Source organism: Metopolophium dirhodum, chromosome 3 (genome assembly GCF_019925205.1).
Source record: "Metopolophium dirhodum isolate CAU chromosome 3, ASM1992520v1, whole genome shotgun sequence".
NCBI lineage: Eukaryota > Metazoa > Arthropoda > Insecta > Hemiptera > Aphididae > Metopolophium > Metopolophium dirhodum.
Window position 1 is genome coordinate 15,297,062 of NC_083562.1, and position 23,390 is coordinate 15,320,451.

A 23,390-nucleotide genomic window follows, 5' to 3' on the forward strand; every position below is an offset into this window, starting at 1 on the left:
CTCAAGTAACTAGGTTATATATTTTACTTTCCTGTGAAATGTACGACAAGATAATAATTTGTGATTTTTCTATAACGACCGCGAAATATCTCATACGCGCATTTCCACTAGGTATAGAAGTCAGTGTAGGAGGAGTCGATTTTATAATAATTATTATAATATTAGTACGCCGTTCGGGTTTCAACTCTCGATTGATCTATTGCGTAACGTCCGGGCCCCGTATTATATAGATATATATATATTATTATTATTTTGTGCGGCCGAACTACTTTTACGTGCGCCATTGTTAATTTGTTATTAGAAAACTTTTGGGCCGTGTTCACGCGAAAAGTTTGAACGAGTTTCCGCCGCACCGTTTAGACATCGTTTCGAGCGCACAGAAATAATAATAATATGCATATCGTTGCATGGTGAACTTGTAGATATACAACAATGCTCTGGCAAGTAGACACAATAATACATAATAGTTAGGTACTGCCAATATCTTAATAAACAACAAAGTATAGCTTCGTATAGGAAATTCTGGTATACGTTAACTAGGCAATAATAATATTATTATGCGTAGGTAGGTACCTACCTAATTATTATTGTGAATTATTTTTGTCGTTTAGTTTTTCATACGTATAGGTAACTAATATATGTAATAAGATACATTGGAATTATTTACGTTTTTTCGTTTTAAAATCAATTATTATTTTGTACCGAATTTTTAATAATTGAACGAAATTGAAGAAGGTGGGCAAGTAAGTATCGCTCTGCAGCTGATGACGTGTTAAATTTGAATTTAATGGTATTTTGTCATTATGTCATTATTGTACGTGAAAAGCGATTCTATGCGAAGACGGTCTGTCAGTATATTATTACTAAGTTTTCATTTCATTACTTTTTTTCGTGGATAATACATTTTTAAACGCTAATTTAATCAATTTCCAGTTTTTTTTACTTTTTACCATTACCACATATTTTATTCTTCGCAATAAACACGTGAAATCAACTTTTCACCGGGAGTCGTGAAAAACGTGTCTTTGAAATTCGTTAAGTTGCTGAACTTCATTTTCGGAGGGGAGAAAAAGGTATATACGGTTTCTCATTTTCATATTTTACACCGCTATAAATGCTACCCACCGATACCATACTATAACTATACTGCAGGGTACTATTGTACTACTGTGACGAGCAAAAAAAAAACTTCTACCTTACCGTCGTTTCACATCCCCTCCCACTATGGTCTAAAGACGATTCTATGCCGCACATCTTATTATTCAGTTCAGAAGTAAATATTGTATACTAACACGCCCAGTGTTCAACTCGCGATAAAATAATTTTTCATTTATCACCAACGAAAAATATAAATGTTTAAAAATAATGGGTGGGACGCTCTACCTCCCTCTTTTGTCGTCCACGAATATAAAATAAATATATTGTCATATACACGTGTACGATAATTTATTTATATAAAACAACCCAACATATGCTTATGTTCTTCTACGGCTATAAATTATTATATATTAAAAACTCGAAAGAATATAATATTTTAAATTTGTTTTATGAAAGAATTATAACATTAAGTTTTAAAAGCACGGCATGTTTGTATAGGTAAATTTTCTAACAAAATAGTTAGTATAATTAGTGAGTTACTAGTTATATCGATGATATATTTAAAAATAATATACTAAAAAATCTAAAAATATTTTGAAAATAGTTCACAAACAAATATAAATATTTATTTATTCAACTTGAAAAGCTCAATCAGTAAATATTAATACTTGAAATGAAATTTCAATTAATTGTTTGAACAAAGAGTTCAAAGAAAAATAATTCTTGTTCAATATTCATTTATATTTAATACTAGAAAATAGTAGGTGAACCTACTTGAAAGCTGTATTGAATACCACCAGCTTATGCGTAGATATATATATATATATAATATAGTATATACATATTATAGTTATTATTTATTGAATGCTAGTTACATATATACTATTAAATTGGTATTAATTATAATTAGTTTGTTGACTTATATGGAATACTATAAACAGATATTTTTATGAAAAACTTGAGATGTTTCCGGAATTATTTTATAATAATACTTAATGGTTTGATAACTATAAAACTCGATTCTTCACATTTCTTTGATCTGTGGAATACCTACTTTTTAAAGCATAAATAAATTCTTATTATTGTCGGAAATGAAAATCGGCTTTGCAGGAAATACGGTTTTGTCCAATATTACAATTACGACCATTAATAAAATTGTGAATTAATTGTGTTGTTTAACTCGTTTCAGATCCTGTTGCCTCAGCCCATCAATTGCCCCAAAGAAATTTACGATCTCATGTGCGAGTGTTGGCAGAGAGACGACAAAAGTCGTCCGAATTTCCGAGAAATACAACTATTCTTGCAGCGAAAAAATTTGGGATATAAACCCGAATGTGACCCTTAAAGTATAAACCTAAAGAATCATAATATGTTTGTTTAAAGCTTTACTATACTTACTATATACATATTTTATATACATGTATATTTTGAATTGCAGGCTCGTATTTCGTTCCATTTTTATGTACCCTATACCTATGTATTTTTTTACGCGTATATTATAAATTACTGTGTATATAAATAATATTTTGTTATAAAGTGTAAATAACATTTTTACCGAGTTTTTGAATAATAATTTAAGTTTTACGTTTGATTTTTAGCATTATCGTACGAAATATCGCTTCCAGGCATATTGACTAGGCATTATAGTGAGATTACTGACGGCGATCGCCTGGCCCTATTGTATTTTTGTGTACAGTTGGCGATCACCGTAAAATAATATTATGATTAACGCGTGTAACATATCTAATGGTAAAATACATTTTTCATTTGTGTTAAGTAGAATCGACCGTAGTTGTCGTCGTATTATATAGCGTAGTAGGGAGTAATTTATAGTTTTGAACCCATTATAATACACAAGTACCTATATATAACATAATAATATACGAACATGTAGAGGTACCTACTCGTCACTACTTAGTATTTTGTATAGCTTACAGTGTTCTATACATTATAATATTATAATGTATTAATATATAAAATCAAAATAGATTAACCACCTCCGTTTAAATAATTTGTTCAATGAATTTCGTTGTTACAATATACTTCGGTTTTAATATTAAAATATAACGATTCACTATTATTCGTAGTTGCCGGATATATCATAATTAGAATTAGAAAATATGTTAAACTTAAATTAGCATAAAAAGTCATTATTTCACTTAAAATATAAAAATAAAACTTATAGTAAAAAATTGTCAAAATTTTTTTGTAGAATAAATCAAAAGACAAAATAATATTTTATCCTGAACGATAATATTTACTTTTGAATTTTTGACGTAAGTACTTATATAATTATGTACATTGTACGCTTAATAATATTTTGATTACTACCTACCTATATAAAAATAACTCATGTAATTTTAATATGTGTATAATGTATGTTATGAATGGGTTGGAAATATACCAACAATTATCAATATAATATAATACATAACATTGAGGGAAGACGATATTACCTTGGTATTAATGTATTATGTATATCAAATTACGATATCATATTTTCAATTGTTAACATTAAGACGTTTCTTCATATCTTTTTTGAGACGATGGTCTTCAATATGAACGCTGTGTGCCGTGATGACATATATAAAATATAATATAAATATATATATATATATTTTTTTTCTTAAAATTTGCTCTAAATGTTTTATTTTAACGTAATAGTAAAACGTATTCTATGAATGTGTTATTATTACTATCAGTTATTAATTGTATTTTAACGCATATTAAGTATGATATAGTATATCTAATGATATTATGTTTAATGTATGAATCGTCTTTATGGTGCTAAAATCGATATATCACATGTACGCGCATAACGCATTTAACGTACGTAAACATAATAATAATATAAAAAAAATAGCTTGGCAAATATGAATTGGATATTTTTATTCGCCCAAATGGATTTACTATTTTTTTTTTCTTTTCGTCCCGGTACTCTATTTGTAATTTTTATAATATTTTACATGAACCATAATTTTTAATGTTAGCTATTAAGGACAACAGTTTATTGACAACTATAATACCTACTTATATTACCTACCGATACTACTACTACACTACTACCATGACTATTACTACCAACCACTTACCCCTACTAAACAGTTACTACCATACTAATACTTACCACTTACAGTACTATTATAGTTGTTATATCATATTATATACCATATGGTAATATTATATAGTGCAGTTAAGTACATACGTCGATGTTTGATTTTCGTGTAATCCAATTATGACGATGTAGTATCTAGTCATTTAATGTTATACTTATCAATTTATCATTAATCCTATGTATTCGATTGATATTATTTTCATAAACGTATATTATATTATATTAATTATTATATAAGAAAAAATAATAATAAGTTTTACAATAAATGTGTGACTCGTGTAATATTATAGCCATATAAAAAAAAATTATATATACCTAATATTATTAAAATGTATAGAAAACTCAGGGTCACTGATATATTATGGTAGTTATAGACTATAGTGCATAACATGTCAAAATCACACTACCTATTAACATAATAATATTATTACTCGTCCACAATGGGTCAACATTCATGAGATAATAAAAGGTTGTTAATATTATATAGTAATATGTTCTACGTATGTATTGTTTCATTATCTTATTTTGGAAGATGAGTTTATAATTACTGATTTATTGTGGTTTTTTTATCAGTAGGCATCGTTGAACTTTCGGTGTAAACTGCTTTTAATGTTAATGCTACTGTTTGTGAATTTAAAAAAAAAATTTATAATTTTTAAGTTTATATTACATCATATATATTATATACTATACATATTATTATATATATATACGAGTATATAGGTACCTATAGTTTACAGTATATATTATAATGGTTGGTATTGTTAAAAATACTATTTGTAATAAAATAAGAAAATGTTATTTGTTCGTACTTAGAAGATATACAAGTTGTACACTCGTAATGTGTGAACTAAATATTTTTATTATTTAGAGTACCTATGAATGATACCGAACTCCATATTTTTATTTTTTATTTAAAAATAATAAAAATATGTTCAGCATAGTAAAAACAGAACAAAGAAAAATCTATCACAGTTTTCGTTTAAATATTTTTGCCATTTGTGAAGATATAATACTTATAAGTGTTTAATTCATTCGTCTCACTCGTGTATGGTTTTTTCTCAGATAGTCAGATTTCAATGATCAATGATTCGTAACAGAAAAATAAATTACCGATGTCCTTTTCGTTCTATTTTAACCAATTTTAAATCGTTTATCTACATCAAAATCATGGACACACGTTGTAAGTATTAAACATTTCTAAATCGAAACTGTTTTTTATTTAATGGATATTATATAAAAACAATAATTTTCGCTCGGTATAATTTGCTCAAAACGAACGATCACGAAAAATTATTATAATATATTTCCACATACCCCAGACTTCTTCAAGATTGTATCATTACATTATGCGAGTTATAGGTATGTCTATGTCGATAATGAAAAATTAAAAAAAAAATTGTATTTACTTTCACCGCGTATAAGAGATTTTTTTGTTATAGACCACAGGATATTATAATATTATATTACTATATTACCTAATAAGTAATAAGTATGCGCAGAAAATATATATTGCCAACGGTACCTAATGATGATAAAATAACAGAAGCATAAAGATTTTATGTTATAATAATATAAATCGCTGAGATCGACTGTGACAATTGTGTATATTATAATACGCACTTAACTACTCCGTTTCGTTCAATTTTTTTTATCACACATTTGTCAGTGAATCGTGAATGGATTATTATAAATTTAGGAACACTGCGTTTCAGTGGCGTGGCAAAATCAATTTTTTTTATAATCACTAAGGCTTTAATACTCACGATACCCACGATATTCACCCACAGTGATACGTCATACTTATATATTTGCCATCGTAGATTGACTTTATAAACACCGATATTAATAAACTAATAAAATAAACATTTCGATACAATCCTAGGTATACCGTATACCTACGTCATATGAATCGTCGTCGTATAGTTACCCCGAACCGAATTTCCCTTTTCATATTTCATCGCATATACGCACGCATAGCCGCAAGGAAATAGGTATAGAAATATATAATATTATCATTTATTGACCTGTGAAATCGATCGCGAGTTAGCCGATTAAGAATCGCCATGAGAACGCATTTCCTTCATAATATTATAATATCATAGTACACACAAATAAATACCTTCGATGATTTTCTTCGACGAAACAATGACTAGTGAGCCGCTCTCGCCTCGAAAAATATTAGATTGCCTCATTAACTATCAATTCATCGCCTCCGATCAGTAATTATTCCTTCAGATTATTATATTTTATAAAAAACCTGTATGCTATTTTTCTAAATAATACACAACAATCACCCACCAACGATACAATTTATTTTGATTGTGACACTACCATCACGGAGACTTTGGGTAAAACTGTTTGAATTTGTGTCACGATAACCTACACCGTCCATGTAAAAATCTCAAGCATATTATTATCACACGCGTGAGCCTTATAGGTAGCTACGTAGGTAAAATCTTAAAAAAATTGTATTTTATTTAATTCCAAAAATCATTTAGCCCTTAACATCCCCACCCCTGTGACCACAGACGTGACGAGATGCTTTTGAAGTTACGTTTGAATACGTGCGGAAATGAACCAAATCTTTGTTTCGCACTTTCATGTTTATTGACCCCCTCAATTCCCCTCGTAAGCGTTCACTTCAAACAATTGACTGGTTGTTCCATCTCGATTTCGGCATCAATTCACATAAAATAATAAATTATGTTATAATATCGATTCATTGATAAACGGTTTTTTTTATATCATTAATAATAATAGTACTCATAAACCGTATGCGATCCATATACTTACATTATTCGTCATTTGGTACCAATACATTACCTATATACTACTATTTCACTTATTTATAATTCAATATTATTATTATGTAAAATAATGTGTGTGACTGAATGTATAATTTGTTGACAATATCTTCTGTATAAATACCATATAATAATATTACCATGTTCATCAAGAAAATTATTGATGATTATTTATGTAACAATTTAAACTATACAGTATAAGGTATAATTTATTACAATAATGTATTATGTAACTACTAACTATAATATAGTACTTTACTATAAGATAAGTTTTTTTTACGTTGTTTTTGTATTATCTCTGTGATTTATTTCTTTTTCTTTTTTTAAAAAAACATATTTTATTATTTGTAATGTACAGGTCATGTATATTGTCTTTACAATAAGTTGTCAAATATATAAAATGCTTTCATATACATTTGTTGTGTTAATTATTTAACTGTTCAAGAACAGAAGACAACTATTTTCTTCAACCGACTATTATATATGAACCTTTGATGTACCTACTATATTTTAAAGATTAAACATTTTTAAATATTGTCATCAAATTCCATACTGCACAATATTAAAGTAAGATACTTTACACAATTTTAGGCTCTGGATGACTATAGTGTCATATTAATAGGTGTGAATGATAGATACAAATCCGAACTAATAACCTTTGATCTTGTTTGTTAAAGAACTTAATCACATTATACAAGTAACCCAGAAATCAAGAATGAAATTTAATATGATATATAGGTACTTCAGTCTACAATTATAAATGAACACAGGTGCCACCACTGCCTGCTTATGTTAGCTTTTGCTCGCCAACACAGACAAATTACTATAATAACAACTACCCGCTGTAATACTGATGAACAAAAGTTTTCTCTAAATAAAAAAAAATTCTGAAATAGTTTTAAAAAGTCACAATATTTTTGTATGCGCTTAAAGTTTGGGCTACCCAAAGTAAAATTTAATAATATTATGAATACTGATAGAGTTTTTATATTTTAATACGAATAAATAATTCTGCGGTATTAGGGCAAAGGCTATATATCCCCTTATGTATATCTAAAATTGCAACCTTTGTGAAATTCAATATAAATCTTTGAAAACTATTTTGGTCTGAATATTAATATTTAAAATCATACAACGGGTTAAGACTTTTCCCTGTACCTATATCCAAACGTAAACAATGTATTCTTAATATTTTTAAACTAATAACACCAAATTTGCATTTTTTTACTTATTCAACTTTTTCCGAACACATCAGAATTAATAAGAGAGTAAAAAAACGTTCAAATGAATTTTGTGATTGTCAAGAAGAGGTTTTGATGCGGATACGGCGATGCTGTAAATCATAAATTTATAAGCTGTTTTTGATAATTACCTATACCTTTTTACTGAAGTCAACAGCCAAATTTGATTTCCCGCCATCTATACTATACAGTCAAACAGTGTTGTGGGTTGTGTATTTTGTAATATGGATGTAAATACTACTAAATAGTACATTTTCTTAGTGCGTATTATAGTCTACGCTTGTCAGGATTAGCATAGATTACAATATGTATGTTTAATCTACGGGATTAGCCAGTGCATGGAATTTGTGCTGCCATCTCTGAGTCTGTATAGTAAATACACGCATAGACTATGTAAAATGCAGTATCGCCAATAGATGGGTTATCTTTGACACTCACAATAAATAATTATATTAGATACTATTTCTATGCATAAGGAGTGTTACACTACGTATACAATTATTATTGTTACTGAATAATTGAAATTATAATTGTTGTTACTTAAAATAGTATGCTGGATTAAATTGCTTGGATAAAAAATGTATTGATTTAAAATAGTTCACTAAAATTGAATGGGACCAATCATGAGCCACTAAACCATGTATATAAAGGATCACTAGCTAACTATATTCATTCATTAAACTTTTAGTGATTGTTTATGCAACCCGGCGTACTCATATATAAGATTATCAATTAGTTTCTCATTGCATGGTTATGATGTTTACTTTTGTAAATTGGTTTACAATTTATAGATTTATATGAATATTAGAATATATAATAGACAATTTATAGTGTGGAACTTGTTTATTTATTTTAGTAACATATTCATAATATTTGTTTCTATAAACAAATGATTTTAATCATATTAAAAGAAAACACCTTATACAGCAAAAACTAGTGGAAATTATTAACAAAACGAAACAAAATTAAACATGTACGAATTGTCATTGGGTTGATCGTCATTATGCAGCTCACGAACTTGTCGACCTAATTACATATTTTTGACGTCGGCTTATGGACAACCTGCGTATCTTTTTGCGCATCTGTCTTGGTAATTATTATACCAGTAATGAAACACATGGTAGACAAGATTACAAGAATACTAATGACACCGTCTCGAGTTTTCCAAGTGTAATTGCAAGATATCCGATGAACGGAAAACCGGAGGTACGAATCGGGTCATACGTTGGTGCTTTTCGAGACGAACAAGTCAAATTTTGTGACCGAACCGAACCTTATCGCAGCAACTACCGGGCAGCGTCTCACGTAACACTGGACACCACCTGTCGAATCGACGATGGTCATATAACTAAAACAATAAGAGCCATTTCATCAATCATCAGTTAAATGAATTTAAACTTTAGTTAATGTTAATTTTAAGTTAAACTAAAATTTTGATTTTATGATCTCCTTTTTAAATTTTAACTGTACCTTAACCACCGTTTTAACTAACTGAGATATTATGGTCAGTTAAAGAATTTAATCTGTGATTAAGTTCAATATTATTAGGTTGCTATATTTTACAGGAATATTATAATACAATGTTTTGACATATCATAAAAAGATTCTTTATAATAGATGATTATTTCAATGTAAGTGCCAATTTAATTTATAACACCTATCAATTTGATATCATCACAGAATTACATATATCGTAGGCACTTAAAATTAATCCTAGATGGCTGATTTAGGTAGTAGCAGTAGTAGTGAAAGTAGCAATGATGAAGAGTTTGAGTTTTTGGGTTATATAAACCAAAACTTCAATAAAGTTCGAAGACCATATTTATTGTCAACTAGAATAGACGATTTAAATACATGAGACGACCAGGATTTTTTTGCCAGATTCCGTTTGACTAAAAATACTTTTAAAATTGTATTAGAAATTGTTCAACAAGGAGTTACAACTGTTACACAAAGGTAAAATAACAAACATAACTCATCAGTAATTGATACTTAGGTATTGATACTTATTTAAAGTAGGTATGTATAGTCCATTTTTAAAACCTAAATACATTTGGAGTAACAGTCATATATTAAATTAGATAATTAAACAATTAATTAGATTAATTAGATAATTAGGTCATTCATAACACTACAACGAGTTGGCCTGGATCTTCACATGATTCAACTTTATTTTTCAATTCTTCAATTTGTAGACGTCTAGGTTATTGCATATATACCCCTTCTCAATCAAATATTTGAAGATAAAAATAAAAATGGCAGCGTAAAGGGAGCCAATAATAATCAAGTATATATGCGTGGGATTTTGAATTTGTTAGCTATTGTTAGCGTATTTTTTATGATAAGAAAAATTTAAATCTGTGATATCCCTTTACGCAGCCATTTTGTTTCTGATGATAACAATCCGAGTCGATATGCAATAACCTGTATATTTCAACCATGGTAATATTCTTATTTCAAAATTTGGTAATAGGTCAAATCACATTAAAATTAAACAAAACAGAGTTAAAGGATTTATTCAGTATGTTAACATTTGTTATGTTACGCTATGTTATGCGTTTGAAAGATGGAGACAACGCATGCCGGTATGGCCTACATTTTAACAACAATATAACTCAACAGTTATGGTGAGTATTGAATTTTAATTTTTTTATTGATAGGTTCATTAAAATACTTAATTTTTATATTATATTCTATTTGTATAAATGGTTGAATAATAATATTTTTTTTTAAACATGTGGTGTCTGATGTATCAGTTTAAGTAATAGATATTCAATATGTGAATTTAAGATAGTCTGAAAAAAATATTTGGTATAACAGGGTTGTTAACACGTTGAATGCGTATACTGACGCAAATTGGTGACATGAGGATCAATCAGCAACGCATTTGACGTCCAATATACATTTTAAGTAAATGGTTTATTATTCCCTACGTGTGGATGAATGTTATTTTATTAATATTTAGTGGATTAAACGCATGTTTTTAAAAATAAAATTTATGCAGACGTTATTATGAGCTGTTTTATTGTTTTGGATGACTTTTATTTTTACTTTTATCATACACACTGGGTGAAAACTACAACAAAACATACACAGTCAACGTGTCAATAGTAATCATTTAATTTTAAAATATAATAACATATCAAACAAATTCAATATTTTATATTATCATGGTAAAATAAAATTTTCAATCATTTTTGCTTTTTTAATTCGTCTTGAACAGTGGCGCCGAACCCATGTATTAGGTGTGGCGGCCGCCACACATATTTTAGGGAGGTGAATGTACACTCAAAATTGGTGGGTAATCGTAATCCTAAGTATGAAAATATATTTTAGAGAATTTTTTTTAAGAAAGATGTCTTTCTAGTGTATCGTAGCGTGCAGTGTGTACTGTGTGATAACGTTAGAAATAGCCAATAACTAACTAATAGTGTTAGGTACCATTAATAAATAAATTCTAGTATTTATACTCAATGGTATTGTGTAAAAAGTCGAAAATCTCTGATAATACAGTACATATACTATTTTTATTTTACAAGTGATAAAACAATCAGTACCTATTAGTACCTATATCCAGCCCTTGCCACACAATATACTATTGTACTATATACCTACAAGTAAATACCTGAAGTAAACTGAAGTAACTTCAATGACGTTATATACCTACCTACCTATTATTAATTTTTATTATTATTATTATATTATTGTGACGTATAAACACTATGTCATATATAAAATTAATATTATACTAGCTAGACGATTGTGCCTATACACTGTTTAATCGAATAGAATTAGTTTATTTATATATTGTAATATTTCTACAGTTAATTGTTTTAATGATTGTATCCAATAAGTTCAAATTTAACTTTTTGTAAGTTTGATATTTATATATAGTGTTTAAAGTAAAGTAAAGTAAAACGAAGTAATATTTTCAACTAATTGAATTATTTTTCATCGACATGTGAAGTTATTTTCCGTCAACCAACTAAGATGTGGCTGCAGGTCGTTCTTTAGAATACATTAATTAAAATGAGTTATACAATTATAGGTGCACTTAGCCACTTAGAATAAATTTTATAATCCAGATTTATTCAACAACAGCTTTTAGTTAAATAATTTATCAGCGAAAGGCCCATCAGCCATAAGTTCATATGGGCTCCTTATATTGTGTTTAAAATGTATTCGAGACTAATTAATTCCTTTCAAAATTCAAATCCTAAGACCACCTATGGTTATCGTAGTAAATATTAGAACTCATATTCTTCTTCTTGTCGAGTCCAGTTTTATAATACGCTAATAATAAAAGTGCTAACATAATGTATATATATTTGAAAAACACAACAATAATAACAATAAGGAAAAAAAATCATAATACATACAAAACACAACATAATATTGGAAAAAATAAATGAATACATTATACATTTGGTAACGAATTCGGTAACTAAATCTAATAAATAAAAATCACATACCTATTTGGTAACGTCCTAGATGTTGTATTTTTAATGTAATAATTTTGGTATAATAATAAGTTATTAGGTAGGTACTAAGCAGACTCTACAAAATTTTAAATATTTTAGACATTATAATATCAGATCTATATAAAATGTAGGTACTTTAAGTATTTGATTACGATTTTAACTCATTAGGATTGCCTAATCATTTTTTAATTACAACAAAAACATCAAAATAAATTCAATTCAAAACTGGTGTCATGTAAATATTTCCGTTCTACCGCAATTTTTTGTTGCCAAGTTGTTACCTATTATTTGCAATAGTTAAATAGGTATAACTTATATTTATAAATATTTAAAACTTGTTTGAACTTTTAGTTCTTGAGTATAAAAAATTGAACATTATATACATTTTTAAATACAAAATAATTTGATAATGTTAGCAATTATGATGGGATTTGTCAAAATTTAAATTTAAAAGGCTTAAAATAAAATTGTGCCTTTCATCTTTATAATATGTTCAATACTTTTGAACTTCTAATATGAAATGACTTATGGCCTATAGGTGAATTTTCAAGTTTTTTGATTCAGCAAAAAAAAATTATTAATTGGTGACCCGACTGACTTCTATGTAGGTATTATATTAAAGTATGTACTATACTGTACTAGCTACTTAAAACTTAAAACTTCTGGTCCGATTGCACATTTTAGAAAACCCAAAAAAATTTTGAATACATTTAAATATATGATTACACATTACAAAGTACAAACTAAAATGCCCAGCTTCTTAAACCAAAAAAACTATTTAAAATATTTATTTCATTAAACAAGGATTACTCAAAGGTACCAGTTTGTCAATGTTTAAAAAATTTGGATGGAAGGTGTAGGCGCCCGCAGGCAAATGCATTTTAAAAAAGGAAAAAAATTAAATAAATTATATTGTGGGAATACACATTACAAACCTCAATCTAAAATGCCAAGAATCGTAAACAGAAAAAAATATTCAAAAAATTTAGTTCATTAAAGAATGATTAATCACATGGCACCAAGTTATTAATTTTCAAGTCAATACAAAATATTCAACTAGAGTTACATTACTAAAAAAAAAATTGAAGGAGGGAATTGGCGCCCACAGGCAAATGCACTTTAAAAAAGGAAAAAAAATATTAAATAAATTATATTGTGGGAATACACATTACAAACTTCAAACTAAAATGCCAAGAATATTAAACAGAAAAAAATATTTAAAATATTTATTTCATTAAACAAGGATTATTCAAAGGGTACCAGATTGTCAATGTTTAAAAAATTTTAATAGAGGTTAACTCATAAAAAAAAAATTGAAGGAGGGTGTTGGCGCCCGCAGGATAATGCATTTTAAATAAGAAAAAAAAAATAAATAAATTATATTGTGGGAATACACATTACAAACTTCAAACAAAAATGCCCAGAATCGTAAACAGAAAAACTATTTAAAAGATTTAGTTCATTAAAGATAAGGATTATTCAAAGGTACCAGATTGTCAATGTTTAAAAAATTTGGCTAGAAGTTAAATCATAAAAAAAAAATTGAAGGAGGGTGTTGGCGCCCGCAGGCAAATGCATTTTAGGAAACCAAATAAAATATTTGAATAAATTTAACTGTATGATTAAACATTACAAAGTACAAACTAAAATGCCCAGAATCGTAAACAGAAAAAAATATTCAAAATATGTAGTTCATTAAAGATAAGGATTATTCAAAGGTACCAGATTGTCAATGTTTAAAAAATTTTAATAGAGGTTCAATCATTAAAAAAAAAAAATTGAAGGAGGGTGTTGGCGCCCGTAGGCAAATGCATTTTAGAAAACCAAAAAAAAATTTTGAATAAATTTAACTGTATGATTACACATTACAAAGTACAAACTAAAATGCCCAGCTTCTTAAACCAAAAAAACTATTTAAAATATTTAGTTCATTAAAGATAAGGATTATTCAAAGGTATCAGATTGTAAAGGTTTAAAAAATTTTAATAGAGGTTCAATCATTAAAAAAAAAAAATTGAAGGAGGGTGTTGGCGCCCGTAGGCAAATGCATTTTAGAAAACCAAAAAAAAATTTTGAATAAATTTAACTGTATGATTACACATTACAAAGTACAAACTAAAATGCCCAGCTTCTTAAACCAAAAAAACTATTTAAAATATTTAGTTCATTAATGATAAGGATTATTCAAAGGTATCAGATTGTAAAGGTTTAAAAAATTTTAATAGAGGTTCAATCATTAAAAAAAAAAAATTGAAGGAGGGTGTTGGCGCCCGTAGGCAAATGCATTTTAGAAAACCAAAAAAAAATTTTGAATAAATTTAACTGTATGATTACACATTACAAAGTACAAACTAAAATGCCCAGCTTCTTAAACCAAAAAAACTATTTAAAATATTTAGTTCATTAAAGATAAGGATTATTCAAAGGTATCAGATTGTAAAGGTTTAAAAAATTTTAATAGAGGTTCAATCATTAAAAAAAAAAAATTGAAGGAGGGTGTTAGCGCCCGTAGGCAAATGCATTTTAGAAAACCAAAAAAAAATTTTGAATAAATTTAACTGTATGATTACACATTACAAAGTACAAACTAAAATGCCCAGCTTCTTAAACCAAAAAAACTATTTAAAATATTTAGTTCATTAAAGATAAGGATTATTCAAAGGTATCAGATTGTCAATGTTTAAAAAATTTTAATAGAGGTTCAATCATAAAAAAAAAAAATTGAAGGAGGGTGTTGGCACCCGTAGGAAAATGCATTTTAGAAAACCAAAAAAAAATTTTGAATAAATTTAACTGTATGATTACACATTACAAAGTACAAACTAAAATGCCCAGCTTCTTAAACCAAAAAAACTATTTAAAATATTTAGTTCATTAAAGATAAGGATTATTCAAAGGTATCAGATTGTCAATGTTTAAAAAATTTTAATAGAGGTTCAATCATAAAAAAAAAATTGAAGGAGGGTGTTGGCGCCCGCAGGCAAATGCATTTTAGAAAAACAAAAAAAAATTTTGAATAAATTTATCTGTATGATTATACATTACAAAGTACAAACTAAAATGCCCAGAATCGTAAACAGAAAAAAATATTCAAAATATTTATTTCATTAAACAAGGATTATTCAAAGGGTACCAGATTGTCAATGATTAAAAAATTTTAATAGAGGTTAACACATAAAAAAAAAATTGAAGGAGGGTGTTGGCGCCCGCAGGATAATGCATTTTAAATAAGAAAAAAAAATTAAATAAATTATATTGTGGTAATACACATTACAAACTTCAAACAAAAATGCCCAGAATCGTAAACAGAAAAACTATTTAAAAGATTTAGTTCATTAAAGATAAGGATTATTCAAAGGTATCAGATTGTCAATGTTTAAAAAATTTTAATAGAGGTTCAATCATAAAAAAAAAAAATTGAAGGAGGGTGTTGGCGCCCGCAGGCAAATGCATTTTAGGAAACCAAATAAAATATTTGAATAAATTTAACTGTATGATTATACATTACAAAGTACAAACTAAAATGCCCAGAATCGTAAACAGAAAAAAATATTCAAAATATTTAGTTCATTAAAGATAAGGATTATTCAAAGGTACCAGATTGTCAATGTTTAAAAAATTTTAATAGAGGTTCAATCATAAAAAAAAAAAATTGAAGGAGGGTGTTAGCGCCCGTAGGCAAATGTATTTTAGAAAACCAAAAAAAAATTTTGAATAAATTTAACTGTATGATTACACATTACAAAGTACAATTTAAAATGCCCAGCTTCTTAAACCAAAAAAACTATTTAAAATATTTAGTTCATTAAAGATAAGGATTATTCAAAGGTATCAGATTGTCAATGTTTAAAAAATTTTAATAGAGGTTCAATCATAAAAAAAAAATTGAAGGAGGGTGTTGGCGCCCGCAAGCAAATGCATTTTAGAAAACCAAAAAAAAATTTTGAATAAATTTAACTGTATGATTACACATTACAAAGTACAAACTAAAATGCCCAGCTTCTTAAACCAAAAAAACTATTTAAAATATTTAGTTCATTTAAGATAAGGATTATTCAAAGGTATCAGATTGTCAGTGTTTAAAAAATTTTAATAGAGGTTCAATCATAAAAAAAAATTGAAGGAGGGTGTTGGCGCCCGCAGTCAAATGCATTTTAGAAAACCAAGAAAAAATTTTGAATAAATTTAACTGTATGATTACACATTACAAAGTACAAACTAAAATGCCCAGAATCGTAAACAGAAAAAAATATTCAAAATATTTAGTTCATTAAAGATAAGGATTATTCAAAGGTATCAGATTGTAAAGGTTTAAAAAATTTTAATAGAGGTTCAATCATTAAAAAAAAAAATTTGAAGGAGGGTGTTGGCGCCCGCAGGCAAATGCATTTTCGAAAAACAAAAAAAAATTTTGAATAAATTTAACTGTATGATTACACATTACAAAGTACAAACTAAAATGCCCAGAATCGTAAACAGAAAAAAATATTCAAAATATTTATTTCATTAAACAAGGATTATTCAAAGGGTACCAGATTGTCAATGATTAAAAAATTTTAATAGAGGTTAACACATAAAAAAAAAATTGAAGGAGGGTGTTGGCGCCCGCAGGATAATGCATTTTAAATAAGAAAAAAAAATTAAATATATTATATTGTGGTAATACACATTACAAACTTCAAACAAAAATGCCCAGAATCGTAAACAGAAAAAAATATTCAAAATATTTAGTTCATTAAAGATAAGGATTTTTCAAAGGTACCAGATTGTCAATGTTTAAAAAATTTGGCTAGAGGTTAAATCATAAAAAAAAATTGAAGGAGGGTGTTGGCGCCCGCAGGCAAATGCATTTTAGGAAACCAAATAAAATATTTGAATAAATTTAACTGTATGATTACACATTACAAAGTACAAACTAAAATGCCCAGCTTCTTAAACCAAAAAAACTATTTAAAATATTTAGTTCATTAAAGATAAGGATTATTCAAAGGTATCAGATTGTAAAGGTTTAAAAAATTTTAATAGAGGTTCAATCATTAAAAAAAAAAAATTGAAGGAGGGTGTTGGCGCCCGTAGGCAAATGCATTTTAGAAAACCAAAAAAAAATTTTGAATAAATTTAACTGTATGATTACACATTACAAAGTACAAACTAAAATGCCCAGCTTCTTAAACCAAAAAAACTATTTAAAATATTTATTTCATTAAAGATAAGGATTATTCAAAGGTATCAGATTGTAAAGGTTTAAAAAATTTTAATAGAGGTTCAATCATTAAAAAAAAAAAATTGAAGGAGGGTGTTGGCGCCCGTAGGCAAATGCATTTTAGAAAACCAAAAAAAAATTTTGAATAAATTTAACTGTATGATTACACATTACAAAGTACAAACTAAAATGCCCAGCTTCTTAAACCAAAAAAACTATTTAAAATATTTAGTTCATTAAAGATAAGGATTATTCAAAGGTATCAGATTGTCAATGTTTAAAAAATTTTAATAGAGGTTCAATCATAAAAAAAAAAAATTGAAGGAGGGTGTTAGCGCCCGTAGGCAAATGCATTTTAGAAAACCAAAAAAAAATTTTGAATAAATTTATCTGTATGATTATACATTACAAAGTACAAACTAAAATGCCCAGAATCGTAAACAGAAAAAAATATTCAAAATATTTATTTCATTAAACAAGGATTATTCAAAGGGTACCAGATTGTCAATGATTAAAAAATTTTAATAGAGGTTAACTCATAAAAAAAAAAATTGAAGGAGGGTGTTAGCGCCCGTAGGCAAATGCATTTTAGAAAACCAAAAAAAAATTTTGAATAAATTTAACTGTATGATTACACATTACAAAGTACAAACTAAAATGCCCAGCTTCTTAAACCAAAAAAACTATTTAAAATATTTAGTTCATTAAAGATAAGGATTATTCAAAGATATCAGATTGTCAATGTTTAAAAAATTTTAATAGAGGTTCAATCATAAAAAAAAAATTGAAGGAGGGTGTTGGCGCCCGCAGGCAAATGCATTTTAGAAAACCAAAAAAAAATTTTGAATAAATTTAACTGTATGATTACACATTACAAAGTACAAACTAAAATGCCCAGCTTCTTAAACCAAAAAAACTATTTAAAATATTTAGTTCATTAAAGATAAGGATTATTCAAAGGTATCAGATTGTCAATGTTTAAAAAATTTTAATAGAGGATCAATCATAAAAAAAAAATTGAAGGAGGGTGTTGGCGCCCGCAGGATAATGCATTTTAAATAAGAAAAAAAAATTAAATAAATTATATTGTGGTTATACACATTACAAACTTCAAACAAAAATGCCCAGAATCGTAAACAGAAAAACTATTTAAAAGATTTAGTTCATTAAAGATAAGGATTATTCAAAGGTATCAGATTGTCAATGTTTAAAAAATTTTAATAGAGGTTCAATCATAAAAAAAAAAAATTGAAGGAGGGTGTTGGCACCCGTAGGCAAATGCATTTTAGTAAACCAAAAAAAAATTTTGAATAAATTTAACTGTATGATTACACATTACAAAGTACAAACTAAAATGCCCAGCTTCTTAAACCAAAAAAACTATTTAAAATATTTAGTTCATTAAAGATAAGGATTATTCAAAGGTATCAGATTGTCAATGTTTAAAAAATTTTAATAGAGGTTCAATCATAAAAAAAAAATTGAAGGAGGGTGTTGGCGCCCGCAGGCAAATGCATTTTAGAAAAACAAAAAAAAATTTTGAATAAATTTAACTGTATGATTATACATTACAAAGTACAAACTAAAATCCCCAGAATCGTAAACAGAAAAAAATATTCAAAATATTTAGTTCATTAAAGATAAGGATTATTCAAAGGTACCAGATTGTCAATGTTTAAAAAATTTTAATAGAGGTTCAATCATAAAAAAAAAAAATTGAAGGAGGGTGTTAGCGCCCGTAGGCAAATGCATTTTAGAAAACCAAAAAAAAATTTTGAATAAATTTAACTGTATGATTACACATTACAAAGTACAAACTAAAATGCCCAGCTTCTTAAACCAAAAAAACTATTTAAAATATTTAGTTCATTAAAGATAAGGATTATTCAAAGATATCAGATTGTCAATGTTTAAAAAATTTTAATAGAGGTTCAATCATAAAAAAAAAATTGAAGGAGGGTGTTGGCGCCCGCAGGCAAATGCATTTTAGAAAACCAAAAAAAAATTTTGAATAAATTTAACTGTATGATTACACATTACAAAGTACAAACTAAAATGCCCAGCTTCTTAAACCAAAAAAACTATTTAAAATATTTAGTTCATTAAAGATAAGGATTATTCAAAGGTATCAGATTGTCAATGTTCAAATAATTTTAATAGATGTTAACTCATAAAAAAAAAAATTGAAGGAGGGTGTTGGCGTCCGCAGTTAAATGCATTTTAGAAAACCAAAAAAATATTTTGAATAATTTTAACTGTATGATTACACATTACAAAGTACAAACTAAAATGCCCAGCTTCGTAAACCAAAAAAACTATTTAAAATATTTAGTTCATTAAAGATAAGGATTATTCAAAGGTATCAGATTGTCAATGTTTAAAAAATTTTAATAGAGGATCAATCATAAAAAAAAAATTGAAGGAGGGTGTTGGCGCCCGCAGGATAATGCATTTTAAATAAGAAAAAAAAATTAAATAAATTATATTGTGGTTATACTCATTACAAACTTCAAACAAAAATGCCCAGAATCGTAAACAGAAAAACTATTTAAAAGATTTAGTTCATTAAAGATAAGGATTATTCAAAGGTATCAGATTGTCAATGTTTAAAAAATTTTAATAGAGGTTCAATCATAAAAAAAAAAAATTGAAGGAGGGTGTTGGCACCCGTAGGCAAATGCATTTTAGTAAACCAAAAAAAAATTTTGAATAAATTTAACTGTATGATTACACATTACAAAGTACAAACTAAAATGCCCAGCTTCTTAAACCAAAAAAACTATTTAAAATATTTAGTTCAATAAAGATAAGGATTATTCAAAGGTATCAGATTGTCAATGTTTAAAAAATTTTAATAGAGGTTCAATCATAAAAAAAAATTGAAGGAGGGTGTTGGCGCCCGCAGGCAAATGCATTTTAGGAAATCAAATAAAATATTTGAATAAATTTAACTGTAGGATTACACATTACAAAGTACAAACTAAAATGCCCAGCTTCTTAAACCAAAAAAAATATTCAAAATATTTAGTTCATTAAAGATAAGGATTATTCAAAGGGTACCAGATTGTCAATGATTAAAAAATTTTAATAGAGGTTAACTCATAAAAAAAAAAATTGAAGGAGGGTGTTAGCGCCCGTAGGCAAATGCATTTTAGAAAACCAAAAAAAAATTTTGAATAAATTTAACTGTATGATTACACATTACAAAGTACAAACTAAAATGCCCAGCTTCTTAAACCAAAAAAACTATTTAAAATATTTAGTTCATTAAAGATAAGGATTATTCAAAGATATCAGATTGTCAATGTTTAAAAAATTTTAATAGAGGTTCAATCATAAAAAAAAAATTGAAGGAGGGTGTTGGCGCCCGCAGGCAAATGCATTTTAGAAAACCAAAAAAAAATTTTGAATAAATTTAACTGTATGATTACACATTACAAAGTACAAACTAAAATGCCCAGCTTCTTAAACCAAAAAAACTATTTAAAATATTTAGTTCATTAAAGATAAGGATTATTCAAAGGTATCAGATTGTCAATGTTTAAAAAATTTTAATAGAGGATCAATCATAAAAAAAAAATTGAAGGAGGGTGTTGGCGCCCGCAGGATAATGCATTTTAAATAAGAAAAAAAAATTAAATAAATTATATTGTGGTTATACACATTACAAACTTCAAACAAAAATGCCCAGAATCGTAAACAGAAAAACTATTTAAAAGATTTAGTTCATTAAAGATAAGGATTATTCAAAGGTATCAGATTGTCAATGTTTAAAAAATTTTAATAGAGGTTCAATCATAAAAAAAAAAAATTGAAGGAGGGTGTTGGCACCCGTAGGCAAATGCATTTTAGTAAACCAAAAAAAAATTTTGAATAAATTTAACTGTATGATTACACATTACAAAGTACAAACTAAAATGCCCAGCTTCTTAAACCAAAAAAACTATTTAAAATATTTAGTTCATTAAAGATAAGGATTATTCAAAGGTATCAGATTGTCAATGTTTAAAAAATTTTAATAGAGGTTCAATCATAAAAAAAAAATTGAAGGAGGGTGTTGGCGCCCGCAGGCAAATGCATTTTAGAAAAACAAAAAAAAATTTTGAATAAATTTAACTGTATGATTATACATTACAAAGTACAAACTAAAATCCCCAGAATCGTAAACAGAAAAAAATATTCAAAATATTTAGTTCATTAAAGATAAGGATTATTCAAAGGTACCAGATTGTCAATGTTTAAAAAATTTTAATAGAGGTTCAATCATAAAAAAAAAAAATTGAAGGAGGGTGTTAGCGCCCGTAGGCAAATGCATTTTAGAAAACCAAAAAAAAATTTTGAATAAATTTAACTGTATGATTACACATTACAAAGTACAAACTAAAATGCCCAGCTTCTTAAACCAAAAAAACTATTTAAAATATTTAGTTCATTAAAGATAAGGATTATTCAAAGATATCAGATTGTCAATGTTTAAAAAATTTTAATAGAGGTTCAATCATAAAAAAAAAATTGAAGGAGGGTGTTGGCGCCCGCAGGCAAATGCATTTTAGAAAACCAAAAAAAAATTTTGAATAAATTTAACTGTATGATTACACATTACAAAGTACAAACTAAAATGCCCAGCTTCTTAAACCAAAAAAACTATTTAAAATATTTAGTTCATTAAAGATAAGGATTATTCAAAGGTATCAGATTGTCAATGTTTAAATAATTTTAATAGATGTTAACTCATAAAAAAAAAATTGAAGGAGGGTGTTGGCGTCCGCAGTTAAATGCATTTTAGAAAACCAAAAAAATATTTTGAATAATTTTAACTGTATGATTACACATTACAAAGTACAAACTAAAATGCCCAGCTTCGTAAACCAAAAAAACTATTTAAAATATTTAGTTCATTAAAGATAAGGATTATTCAAAGGTATCAGATTGTCAATGTTTAAAAAATTTTAATAGAGGATCAATCATAAAAAAAAAATTGAAGGAGGGTGTTGGCGCCCGCAGGATAATGCATTTTAAATAAGAAAAAAAAATTAAATAAATTATATTGTGGTTATACACATTACAAACTTCAAACAAAAATGCCCAGAATCGTAAACAGAAAAACTATTTAAAAGATTTAGTTCATTAAAGATAAGGATTATTCAAAGGTATCAGATTGTCAATGTTTAAAAAATTTTAATAGAGGTTCAATCATAAAAAAAAAAAATTGAAGGAGGGTGTTGGCACCCGTAGGCAAATGCATTTTAGTAAACCAAAAAAAAATTTTGAATAAATTTAACTGTATGATTACACATTACAAAGTACAAACTAAAATGCCCAGCTTCTTAAACCAAAAAAACTATTTAAAATATTTAGTTCAATAAAGATAAGGATTATTCAAAGGTATCAGATTGTCAATGTTTAAAAAATTTTAATAGAGGTTCAATCATAAAAAAAAATTGA

At 27.0% G+C, this 23,390-nt stretch overlaps 1 protein-coding gene across 2 annotated transcripts in view; it reads left to right on the plus strand.

The window, feature by feature from the left end:
• LOC132942049 (discoidin domain-containing receptor 2-like) overlaps positions 1 to 7,417 on the plus strand; it is a 278,081-nt gene extending 270,664 nt beyond the window's left edge. For both annotated transcript variants that reach the window (XM_061010339.1, XM_061010340.1), the window contains one exon: positions 2,288 to 7,417. In XM_061010339.1, the coding sequence (XP_060866322.1) occupies positions 2,288 to 2,443 (156 nt within the window). In that variant the 3' untranslated portion in view covers positions 2,444 to 7,417. The remainder of the gene's footprint in view (positions 1 to 2,287) is intronic.
• Positions 7,418 to 23,390: the final 15,973 nt, after the last annotated feature.